Source organism: Bos grunniens, chromosome 7 (assembly GCF_055505025.1).
Source record: "Bos grunniens cultivar Pamir isolate PY7600 chromosome 7, Bosgru_T2T1.0, whole genome shotgun sequence".
In the NCBI taxonomy this organism is placed as follows: Eukaryota; Metazoa; Chordata; class Mammalia; order Artiodactyla; family Bovidae; genus Bos; species Bos grunniens.
Genome location: NC_141171.1, coordinates 40,483,447 through 40,496,485, shown reverse-complemented (window position 1 = coordinate 40,496,485; position 13,039 = coordinate 40,483,447). Strand labels below are relative to the sequence as shown.

At 41.4% G+C, this 13,039-nt stretch overlaps 1 protein-coding gene across 1 annotated transcript; it reads left to right on the top strand.

The window, feature by feature from the left end:
• Nucleotides 1-10,266: 10,266 nt before the first annotated feature.
• Nucleotides 10,267-12,917, top strand: LOC147369164 (interferon-gamma-inducible GTPase 10-like). Its single transcript, XM_086411128.1, has 2 exons — nucleotides 10,267-12,143; nucleotides 12,188-12,917. Exons 1-2 carry the CDS (start codon nucleotides 11,463-11,465, stop codon nucleotides 12,770-12,772), a joined length of 1,266 nt encoding a protein of 421 aa, XP_086267254.1. The 5' UTR covers nucleotides 10,267-11,462; the 3' UTR covers nucleotides 12,773-12,917.
• The last annotated feature ends 122 nt before the right edge of the window (nucleotides 12,918-13,039 follow it).

Sequence of the window (13,039 nt, the reverse complement as noted above, 5' to 3'; positions counted from 1 at the left end):
GCAGGTGTCCAGAGTAACTTTCTTTTTTAAATTAATTTATTTATTTTTAATTGGAGGGTAATTGCCTTACAATATTATATTGATTTCTGCCATACATCAACATGGATCAGACATAGGTATACATATATCCCCACTCCCTTAAGCCACTCAATCCCACCCCTCTAGATTGTCACAGAGCACCAGGTTTGAACTCCCTGCATCATACATCTAATTTCCACTGGTTATCTTTCTCACATATGGTAAAGTATATGTTTCAGTGCTACTCCCTTGATTTGTCCCACGCTCTCCTTCCCGCATCGTGTCCACAAGTCTACTATGTCTGCATCTCCACTGCTGCCCTGCAAACAGGTTCATCAATACTCTCTTTCCAGATTCCATATATAAATATTAATACACAATGTTTGTTTTTCTTTCTCATTTACTCCACTCTGTATTGTTATACAGGCTCTAGGTTCATTCACACATTAGAACTGACTTCTAATGAGTTCCTTTTCATGGCTGATTACTTAACCATAAAATGAGTTCACTTTTAAAATGAGTTCTTTATGGCTGATTACTCAGCCATAAAAATGGCTGGAGGGGGTTTGGAGAAGAGGGAACTCTTTTGCACTGTTGATGAGAATGTAAATGGATACAACCACTATGGAGAACAGTATGCAGATTCCTTAAAACAAAGTGGAATAAAACTACCATGCATGCGTGTTAAGTTGTTTCAGTTATGTTTGACTTTTTGCAACCCAATGGACTGTAGCCTGCCAGGCTCCTCTGTTCATGGGATTCTCCAGGCAAGAATCCTGGAGTGGATTGCCACGCCCTCCTCTAGGGGATCTTCCCAACCCAGGGACTGAACCTGCATCTCTTATGTCTCTGCATTGGCAGGCAGTCTGTTTACCATTAGCACCACCTGGGAAACCCCATAAACTACCATATGACCCCAAAATCCCACTACTGGGCCTATACTCTGAGAAAATCATAACTGAAAAAGACACATGTACCAACGTTCATTGTAACACTATCTACAATAGCTAGGATGTGGAAGCAACCTAAATGTCCACCAACAGATGAATGGATAAAGAAGTTGTGGTACATATATGCAGTGCTCGTTGTGCTTAGTAAACTCACTTCCTTCTGCAATACTCTGTGTCTGGAAATTCTTTTCCAGCCCACATTCAGACTGACACAACATTCTTCCATTTCCTCCTGTTCCCTGCTTTTCTTACCTGAATCCGCGAGCCTAGTCTGGATTAAATGGAGGCCTGGCACTCAGCCTCATGGTCCACACTCCAGCCTGCCCAGTTCTGGTTGTGAAGGGATGACATTTAAGCATCTTATGGGTTAAGTGTTTGTCGAAAGGTGGGGGAACATGAAAGGAGGTGGTAGGAGCAAAAGAAGCTGAATCTGGTCTCCTTCCTGGACCCTGTGAATTCCTTTGAACCCAGTCCCAAAACATTTCAGGCATTTAATGGCCAGATTAGCCTTGAAAGTGGAATCCAAACATAGAAAAGCTTTTCAAAATGTGACTCTAAAGTGCAGTCAGCAAGCAACCTTGGTATGTCTCTTGTGGACTCTGCCTAGATTCTACTTTGGATTCCTACTCTGTGTGGGAAGAAGGCATCTTTGCAGAGGCTCACAGACCTCTGATGGGGCCTGTTAGGAGTTCCTCCTGAAGAAGCAGAAGCAGTGTTTGTGTCCAAGGAACAGTTCGACTCTGTAGGTGCCCAGTAGTGACCCTGACAAATTGTGTCATCTCTTGTTCTTAGAAAGATTTATGTGATCTTAGTCGACCTAGGGCTACAAAGTTTGACTATTGATTGTGAGTTGTGCATTCAGGGACATCATGCCCCAGCCCACTGAGAAATGGCCACTCCATACCAGAGTCTAGCAAATGGGGCGTGAGACTTGGAGTGACCCTCAAAATAAGGACCAGCCCAGCCCTGAAGAAACCTGAACGGTATTTTTAATACTGAGGTCTTTCATTCGGTGTCGGTGTGTGTTCATTTGAATCCATAGCTAGTTGTCAAGTTCATTGTGTTTTCATCTTTGCCTTGCAGTTTTTTCTTCCTAGAATGCCAATCTCTCTTGTCCCCACCACCTCCTTTAAGAATTCCTCAGTTTTCCTTTTTCCATCATAACATTGATTGTCTCTGTATGTCAGACAGAATATTCCCAAACTAGGGAAGGAGGGAGAGATTCATGACTACAGATGAAAGAATAAATGCAGCACCAATGTGCAAAGAACTGAGATATTTTCTTTTTTAAAATCCTTTATCACCTACACACTGTACAACCATTCCAAGAAACAGAACACCTTCAATGACTATACCTACTTATATGTTCCTATTTACTCCATGCCCTGTCACCAGCCCTTGGGTAACAACTTCATAAACTATGTGTTTGACAGCTTTGTTTCATTTGTTATGTTATCACTTAATATGCCTGCCCAAACAAGAGTTTGTTATGTTTCCTTGAAAATATATTTAAGGGTATTCTACCTTTTAAATTTTTTTTATTGATTTACAATGCTGTGTTAGTTTCAGGTGTACAGCAAAGTTAATCTGTAAATACTTTTACATATATCCACTCTTTATTAGGTTTTTTCCCCATATAGACCGTTGCAGAGTATTGAGTAGCATTTCCTGTGTTGTACAATAAATCCTTATTAGTTATTTAGTTAAGTAATTTTAATTTAGCTTTTTATTGACACATAGTTGATTTACAATGTTTTTCCAATCTCTGCTGTACAGAAAAATGACAGTTATATACATATAGACATTCTTTTCTATATATTCTTTCCTATTATGATTTATCATAGGATATGGAATATAGTTCCCTGTGCCATATAATAGGACCTTGTTGCTTATCCATCCTATATATCATAGTTTACATCTGCTAATCCCAAATTCCCAGTACTCCCTTCCCCTACACCCTCCCCCTGGCAGCCACAAGTCTGTTCCTTATGTTTGTGAATCTATTTCTGTTTCATAGATAGGTTCATTTGCACCATACTTTAGGTTCCACATATAAGTGATAGCTATGGTTCTGTCTTTTGTTTTCTGACTTTGCTTAGTACGATCATTTCTATTTGCATTCATGTTGCTGCAAAAGCATTATTTTGCTTTTATGGCAGAGTAATAGTCCATAGATTATATGTACAACTTCTTCTAGTCCTCTGTTGAGGGACATTTAGGTTGCTTCCACGTCCTGGCTATTGTAAATAGTGCTGCAACGAACACTGGGGTGCATGTATCTTTTTGAATTATGGTTTTCTCCAGATATTTGCCCAGGAGTGGGGCTGCTAGATCATCAGTTCAATTCAGTCGCTCAATCATGTCCGACTCTTTGCGACCCCATGGACTGCAGCACAACAGGCTTCCCTGTCCATCACCATCTCCTGGAGCTTACTCAAACTCATGTCCATCGAGTCGGTGATGCTATTGCATCCTCTGTAGTCCTCTTCTTCTCCTGCCTTCAATCTTTTCCAGTATCAGGGTCTTTTCCAATGAGTGGGCTCTTCGCCTCTGGTGGCCAAAGTATTGGAGTTTCAGCTTCAACATCAGTCCTTCCAATGAATATTAAGGACTGATCTCCTTTAGAATGGACTGGTTGGATCTCCTTGCAGTCCAGGGGACTCTCAAGAGTCTTTTCCAACACCACAGTTCAAAAGCATCAGTTCTTCAGTGCTCAGCCTTCTTTATGGTCCAACTCTCACATCCATACATGACTACAGGAAAAATCATAGCTTTGACTAGACGGACTTTTGTTGGCAGAGTAATGTTTCTGCTCTTTAATATGCTGTCTAGGTTGGTCGTAGCTTTTTTTCCAAGGAGCAAGTGTCTTTTAATTTCATGGCTGCAGTCACCATCTACAGTGATTTTGGAGCCCAAGAAAATAAAGTCTCTCACTGTTTCCATTGTTTCCCCATCTATTTGCCATGAAGTGATGGGACTGAATGCCATGATCTTAATTTTTGAACGTTTAGTTTTACGCCAGTTTTTCCACTCTCCTCTTTCACTTTCATCCAGAGGCTCTTTAGTTCTTCTTCACTTTCTGCCATAAGGGTGGTGTCACCTGCATATGTGAGGTTATTGTTATTTCTCCCGGCATTCTTGATTCTAGTCTGTGCTTCATCTAGCCTGTTATTTTGCATGATGTACTCTGCATATAAGTTAAATAAGCAGGGTGATAACATACAGCCTTGACGTACTCCTTTCCCAAGATCATATGGTAGCTCTATTTTTAGTTTTTTAAGGAACCTCCATACCATTCTTCTTAGTGGCGGTGACAGTTTACATTCACACCAACAGTATAGGAGGGTTCCCTTTTCTCCATACACTCTCCAGCATTTATTTGTGGATTTTTTGATGATGACCATTCTGACTGGTGTGAGGTGATACCTCATTGTAGTTTTGATCTATATTTCTCTTGTTTAGTGATGCTGAGCAGATTTTCATGTTCTTTTTACCCATCTGTATGCCTTTCTTAGAGAAATGTTTCTTTAGAAAGCCTGCCAGATACTATAAAACTCTTTGAAGAAAATATAAGAAGAACACTCTTTGATATAAAAGGTATTCTACTTTTTTTTCCTATTGTTTTTACTAACTTCTGTTTATACATTTTAATCTCAACATCGTGTTACTAAAACATAGTGTTTATTAACCTATGCATGACAATGGCAGAGAAGGCAATGGCAACCCACTCCAGTACTCTTGTCTGGAAAATCCCATGGACGCAGGAGCCTGGTAGGCTGTAATCCATGGGGTCACTAAGAGTCGGGCACGGCTGAGTGGCTTCACTTTCACTTTTCAGTTTCATGCATTGGAGAAGGAAATGGCAACCCACTCCAGTGTTCTTGCCTGGAGAATCCCAGGGACGGCGGAGCCTGATGGGCTGCCGTCTATCGGGTCACAGAGTCAGACACAACTGAAGCAACTTAGCAGCAACAGCAGCATAACAGTGGATCATTCTTATCAGTGCTGTAGAACTCAATTTATTTATCCATCCTCTGTCAATCTGCAGACTGCCATTAGGAATACTTTTTACATGTCACCTGTACTTTTTTGCACACTGACTCCTCAGTACCATCTTAGGAGTGGAGATGCTGGGTCACAAAGTACATGAATGCACAATTTTATAAAATTTATCCATACTTGTTTTTCAAAGTTTCAGAGACCCTAATACTCAGTGTTGTCAAACTTTTAAAATTTTCCAATTGAATTGATATGCACTGTCATCTCAGTGTGCAGAAGGCAATGGCACCCCACTCCAGTACTCTTGCCTGGAAAATCCCATGGATGGAGGAGCCTGGTAGGCTGCAGTCCATGGGGTCGCTAAGAGTCTGACACAACTGAGCGACTTCACTTTCACTTTTCACTTTCATGCATTGGAGAAGGAAATGGCAACCCACTCCAGTGTTCTTGCCTGGAGAATCCCAGGGACTGGGGAGCCTGGTGGGCTGACATCTGTGGGGTCGCACAGAGTTGGACAGGACTGAAGTGACTTAGCAGCAGCAGTCATCTCAGTGTGCACAGATTTGCATCTGCCTCATTACTCTTGCCTGGAAAATCGCATGGATGGAGGAGCCTGGAAGGCTTCAGTCCATGGGGTCGCTAAGAGTCGGACATGACTGAGTGACTTCACTTTCACTTTTCACTTTCATGCATTGGAGAAGGAAATGGCAACCCACTCCAGTGTTCTTGCCTGGAGAATCCCAGGGACGGGGAGCCTGGTGGGCTGCCGTCTATGGGGTCGCACAGAGTTGGACACGACTGAAGCGACTTAGCAGCAGCAGCAGCATTACTAAGGAGGCTGTTAAAGTTTCTGTGTGCTTACTAATCACAGGTGTTTTTTTTTTCCTTTTCCTTTTCTGAGAAAGATCTGTTTATTCCTCTCTTCCACTTCCATACTAGATTGTCTTGCTTTTTAGTGTTTCTACATTTTTTAAATATCTTCTTTGCATTGATTTTTAGTCTAACACATTTGTGCAAATATCTTCTCCCTGTGTCTAAAGAAATTTTTACCCCCCGTAAGCATCTCTTTTCATGAAAAGAAGCTTTTCATTTTAATGTAGTCTAAGCACCTCATTTGTCAATCTTTTTTTATACAGCTATCTGGGTATCTTGTTTAAGAAATTTTTTTACTCTAAGATCAGTTATATTTTCTTCTAGAGTTTTCCATTTGAAATTTCAGTCTTTATTCTCCTTCTAGAGTGGATTATCAATAGTGATAGAAGTAGAGAATCAGTAACATTCTCCATATGGATAACCAGGATAACCAATTTTTCCAGCTCCATTACTACACAGTACCTTCTTTACTCACTGACGTGCCATATATGTCTCCTATTAAACTCAATTCCACACACGCTTGAGTCAAACATAAGGATCAATGTTGTGTTCTGAGGGTCAGTTGCTTTATCTCTATGCTGGCACTAAAGTGCAGTATAAAATATGCTTTGTTTATTTTCATGATGTATAAAATATACCATACATGGTATGGAAGTTCCTCCCATTCTTTTTTTTCAAAATGTGAGTTCTAAAATATCAACCACATCTTCCTGTTGTTGTTTAGGCATTAAGTTGTGTCTGATCCTTTGCAGCCCCATGGACTGCAGCATGACAGGCTCCTCTGTCCTCCACTATCTCCCAGAGTTTGCTCAAATTCTTCCTGAGAGAGACGTTTAGGTTAGAGGCTTCCTGATGCCTCCCATTCGGGCCTCATTACCCAGGGAGCGCAGAGATTTGCTAAGCCTTGTTCTTTACAGTGAGCACAGAAGCACACTCTGATTGCATTTCCTGGTAAAAACAGTTCTGGGAAGTGTTCCTGTGCAGCATCTGCTGTTTTCATGGAAACATTTGGATCTGCTCTGTCATAGGAAATCTGTTTTCTCTCTAGAACTGGTGAGGAAGCATGCTGTATATCTGCAGTGGCTAATTCTGGCTTTGTGCTTGAAGGACTGAGGGCAGGGGTGGCTGGTAGAGAGCTGAAATTCCATCCAGAAGTTCATGCCAACCTCTTTGGAAAACAGATAACCCTGGTGTTTAAAGATGCCTTTTCTTCTTCTCCTTTTTTTAAATTGAAAAAGTTGTAAGAAAATTTGGAATAAGAGAATGTTTACTGCTTTCACCAATGGTAAATTATGTAATGTTTGATGCACATTGAGAGTTTTCTGATTCTAGCCTTAATGCTTGCTTGCTTGCTTGCTAAGTCGCTTCAGTCGTGTCCGACTCTGTGTGACCCCATAGACGGCAGCCCACCAGGCTCCCCGGTCCCTGGGATTCTCCAGGCAAGAACACTGGAGTGGGTTGCCGTTTCCTTCTCCAATGCGTGAAAGTGAAGTTGCTCAGTCATGTCCAACTCTTAGCGACCCCATGGACTGCAGCCTACCAGGCTCCTCCATCCATGGGATTTTTCAGGCAAGAGTACTGGAGTGGAGTGCCATTGCCTTCTCCTCTAGCCTTATTACCATAGAGCTATTTAAATCTCTCTGAGTTTTGATAATTAAGAGGAATGAAAAGTAATTCTTTTCTTTGCCATTTTCTTAATCCATGCAGGCTATGACAAAATACCACAGACTGGGTTCCCTAGTTAAAAAAAAAAATCTATTTCTCTTATTTTTGGAAAATTGGAAACCAAGATCAAGGCAACTATAGATTAGGTGTCTGATGAGAGCACACTTCCTAGGTGGGTGCCTTTTCCTGTAAAGTCATGTGACAGAAGGGTTAAGCTAGATCTCTGAGGTCTCTTTAATGAGGGCACTAATCCATTTGTGATGGCTCTGCCTGCATGACCCGGGCAACTTGCAAGGGTCCATTTACTAATACAATCACTTTGAGCATTAATTTCACCTGTGAATTTATGAGAACAGGAGACATATAAAATCTGTCTGTTACAGTTCAATAGACCTCCCACCCTCTCCTTAGAAAACAGCATTCTTGTCTCACTTTGACATTCATTTCAATATTCTTGAACTACAATTGTATCTCTTCCTGAGTATTCATTCAACTAGCAGTAACATCTGCTCACTTCCTTCATAAGTCATTAGTTAATAAAATCCTTAACATGTATTTATTTTATATTTGAGAATCATGATTTTCCTTACTTTTTTAAGATTGTCCTTGCTCGATATGTAGGATGGGGGTAGAAAGCATTCAGCACACCCCTATTGGAGAGAGCCCACTGGTAATTCCTGAGACAACCTTATGTGTATAAATATTTCTTAAATCACACTTTCTTGATATAACCATCCTTGCTCATAGTAAATGATAGGAGATTCCATCGATGTAATATTAATAACTTCTTTAAATTACTTTGGTTTAAGCAGATACCCATGTTTCAAAACTGTATTGAACTGGGTAGGGAAAATTAGAGCTCTTATTTACTTCCTCTACAACTTCTTGTTACATATTTTATATTCTACCCATATTGGTCCATGAAGTGAGGTAAATAGATATTAAGCTCCAACTGGACAGCTATACCACAATGACTATGTTTTTGGTTGTTCTCCAGGACATCTGGGAAACAGATTTTATAACACATGTTTGGAATATATGTCCTGGTGGTCACCACCTGGTGGATTTGTCTCTGCTTCCTGCCTCTCCCACAAGCTAGGTCCCGTCCTGATTTGCTGCAGATTATTGGAAATGAGATCCTTCTGGAAGCCTTCTGTGCTCACTAATGTCTTCACCTAAGTGATTCTTCCTGCAGAATGGAAAGGTCCTGGTCTCTGTATTCAGGGGTCATGACAGTACAGACTGTCTATATTGGTTTCCCCTTGCTGTGTAACAGATTAATTCTATTATAGATCTGGAAGTGAGCAGACAAAATGAATCTTAAGGAGCTACAATCAAAGTGTCAGCAGGGCCTGTTCTATCTGGAGGCCCCAGGAGATAATCCATTTTCTTGTCTACTTCAGCCTCTAGAAGTTGCCTGACAATCCTTGGCTCATTGCCTTTCCTCCATCTTTCTAGATCTTCTCTCCAACCTCTGCTCTATTAGCCTATCTTCTTTTCAGCATTTGGCCCTGCCTACATCTTGCCTATGATTCCTGTGATTATATTTAGACCACTTGGATAAGCCAAGATAATCTTTTCATCTGAGCATCATTAACTTACTTACCTTCAAAAACTGCTGAATACACTAAGCCTTTATTCTTGTCCTCAAATTTTTAGATGATATTTTTACCTGCAATAATCAAACATGGACAGGTTAAGCATTAGGTTTTGTCTAGCAGTGGAATTAAAAACTAATGTCAGGTAAAAAGTGCTTTTTGCTATGTAAAGCAGCACACTCCCAAGTTATGGAGTTCACAATGTGGACATCTTAGGAACCATTATTTTGTCTTCCACACTGTCCTGACTCTTTGGACACATAAATTATCAGCATAGAAAACAGGCAGTGTCTTCTGCAACGGTGGAAACAAAAGCCATCAAGAGGTACTACTCAGCCATAAAAGAAGAATGAACAAATTCAATCTGAAGCAACATAGATGGACCTAGATATTACCACACTAAGTGAACTAAGTCAGAAAGAGATGAATGTCATATGATATCACTTACACATGGAATCTAAAATATGATACAAATGAACTTATGTAATGCTCAAACTACCACACAATTGCACTCATCTCACACGCTAGTAAAGTAATGCTCAAATTCTTCAAGCCAGGCTTCAGCAATATGTGAACTGTGAACTTCCAGATGTTCAAGCTGGTTTTAGAAAAGGCAGAGGAACCAGAGATCAAATTGCCAACACCCGCTGGATCATGGAAAAAGCAAGAGAGTTCCAGAAAAACATCTATTTCTGCTTTATTGACTATGCCAGAGCCTTTGACTGTGTGGATCACAATAAACTGTGGAAAATTCTTCAAGAGATGGGAATACCAGACCACCTGACCTGCCTCTTGAGAAATTTGTATGCAGGTCAGTAAGCAACAGTTAGAACTAGACATGGAACAACAGACTGGTTCCAAATAGGAAAAGGAGTACATCAAGGCTGTATATTGTCACCCTGTTTATTTAACTTATATGCAGAGAACATCATGAGAAACGCTGGGCTGGAAGAAACACAAGCTGGAATCAAGATTGCCGGGAGAAATATCAATAACCTCAGACATGCAGATGACACCACCCTTATGGCAGAAAGTGAAGAGGAACTAAAAAGCCTCTTGATGAAAGTGAAAGTGGAGAGTGAAAAAGTTGGCTTAAAGCTCAACATTCAGAAAACGAAGATCATGGCATCTGGTCCCATCACTTCATGGGAAATAGATGGGGAAACAGTGGGAACAGTGTCAGACTTTATTTTTGGGGGCTCCAAAATCACTGCAGATGGTGACTGCAGCCATGAAATTAAAAGACGCTTACTCCTTGGAAGGAAAGTTATGACCAACCTATATAGCATATTCAAAAGCAGAGACATTATTTGCCAACAAATGTTCGTCTAGTCAAGGCTATGGTTTTTCCAGTGGTCATGTATGTATGTGAGAGTTGGACTGTGAAGAAGGCTGAGTGCCAAAGAATTGATGCTTTTGAACTGTGGTGTTGGAGAAGACTCTTGAGAGTCCCTTGGACTGCAAGGAGATCCAACCAGTCCATTCTGAAGGAGATCAGCCCTGGGATTTCTTTGGAAGGAATGATGTTAAAGCTGAAACTCCAGTACTTTGGCCACCTCATGCAAAGAGTTGATTCATTAGAAAAGACTCTGATGCTGGGAGGGATTGGAGGCAGGAGGAGAAGGGGACGACAGAGGATGAGATGGCTGGATGGCATCACTGACTCGATGGACGTGAGTTTGAGTGAACTCCAGGAGTTGGTGATGGACAGGGAGGCCTGGCGTGCTGCAATTCATGGAGTCACAAAGAGTCAGACACGACTGAGCGACTGAACTGAACTGAACTGAACAAACTCACAGACATAGAGAACAAACTTAGGCTTACCAAAGAGACAAGAGGAGAGAGGGATAAATTAGAAGTTTACAATTAGCTGACATAAACTATTAATTGCTGTTGTTGTTCAGTCACTAAGTCGTGTTCAACTCTTTGCGACCCCATGGACTGTAGCCCCCGAGGCTCCTCTGCCCATGGGATTTTCCTGGCAAGAATACTGGAGTGGGTTGCCATTTACTCCTCTAGGAGTTCTTCCCAACTCAGGGATAGAACCCATGCCTCCTGTGTCTCCTGAATTGGCAGGCAGATTCTTCACAACTGAGCCACCTATAAATCCATATATGTGTAACTGGATCACTTTGTTGTACACCAGAAACTAACACAATGCTATAAATCAACTATACTTCAATAAAATAAGTCATCAGAGAAAATAAATTAACTGTAGAGACATGAGTCTGCATGAGGGATGGGACTGGTCGGTTAAGACCAGTGTGTTTTCTCAGCTGACTCTGTGTCTGTTCTGTTGCTTCATTCACCTTATCTCCTAATTCTCTCTTCTTTTCCACAGATTATTCAGTTAACTGGCATGGATCCACTCCTCTTAAACGTCATTAAAAAAAATGATTCTAAGCAACTAGCCTCAGAGTTTCTGTCTGGCTACAAAACATTAGTCAGTGAAGTGGGGGGGATCCTCTCTCAGGTAAGCCTTAAACGTATTCTAAAAGGCTTTGAGAAGGGGCAACCGAAAGACGTGGCTGATGAGATTCAGAGAGCACTTCAGAGCGCCGAGAATGCTCCCCAGAATGTGGCTGTGATTGGGCAATCTGGTTCTGGCAAGTCCAGTTTCATCAATGTCTTGCGAGGAATTGGTCATGAAGGGGCTGGATCTGCTTCTGTTGGAGTTGTGCCAACCACCAGAAAGAAAACTCCCTATCCACATCCAAAGTATCCCAACATGACCTTCTGGGACCTGCCTGGAACGGGGACCCCAGAATCCCTTCCAAACGCTTATCAAGAAGTAGTGGGAGATGATAACTATGACTATTTCATCATTATTTCGTCCTCACGGTTTAGCTCAAACAATGCTTTCCTGGCCCAGAAGATTCAGGAGAAGGGGAAAAAATTCTACTTTGTTAGAACCAAGGTGGATAGTGATTTATATAATGAAAATAAAAGCAAACCCAGATCTTTCAATAAGGAGACAGTCCTTCAGCAGATCCGAGACAACTGTCTGATCAATCTCAGCAAAATTGTATCTGAGCCGACTGTCTTCCTGGTGTCCAACTTAATCTCAGCAAAATTGTATCTGAGCCAACTGTCTTCCTGGTGTCCAACTTTAAGTCGAAGGAGTTTGATTTCCCAAAACTGCAGGAGACACTGCTGCAGGATCTCCCTGCTGAAAAGCACTACACCGCTCTCCTCTTGTTGCCAAATTTGTCTGAGTCTTTCATTCAGCTGAAGAGAGCTATGATCAAGGAGAAGCTCTGGCTGACAGCCTTCTGGGCAGCCATTTTGGCCTTCATTCCCTTGACACCTTTCTGCTGTGGCTTTGAATTGTCTGAACACGAGAGGGACTTGAAACAGTATCAGAGCCTTTTTGGTTTGGATGAGGAGTCGGTCAGTCAGATTGCCCAGAACCTGGGCACATCTGAGCAAGAGATCTACAGCCTCATGAAGTCCACAGATTTCAACTCACTTGTGAAGGATGACAGTATAATAGCCAATGTCAAGAAGTGTGCTGAGTTTGTTTTCTCAGTTACTGGACTCCTCCAGTCTTCTGTTTTCCAGTTTTATAAAGTCTACTTTCTACATTTGAAATTCATTGATACAGTGGCGGAAGATGCTAAGAGAGTCCTGGCTAAGATTGAGGAGATGAAGTCTGGTAGGATGAAGTAGAGACGGGTGGAGTTGCCTATGTGAATAAGTGAACCTCACATGTTGTGTTCTCTGAGTGGGTCAGGATCTTCTGCATACCACCAAGGCCAATGCTTCCCAATTTGAAAATATCTTCTGTTAGAGTAAGCCTATTGCTCCACATTGATGCTTTACTGCTCTACAAGAGAATTTGCCCATAGCCTGTTTACTGCACTCTCTAAGCTGTTTTCCTTGAATCATGATAGAAATGCACCATGTACCTTTCATTAATCTTCCAGTGTTATAAAG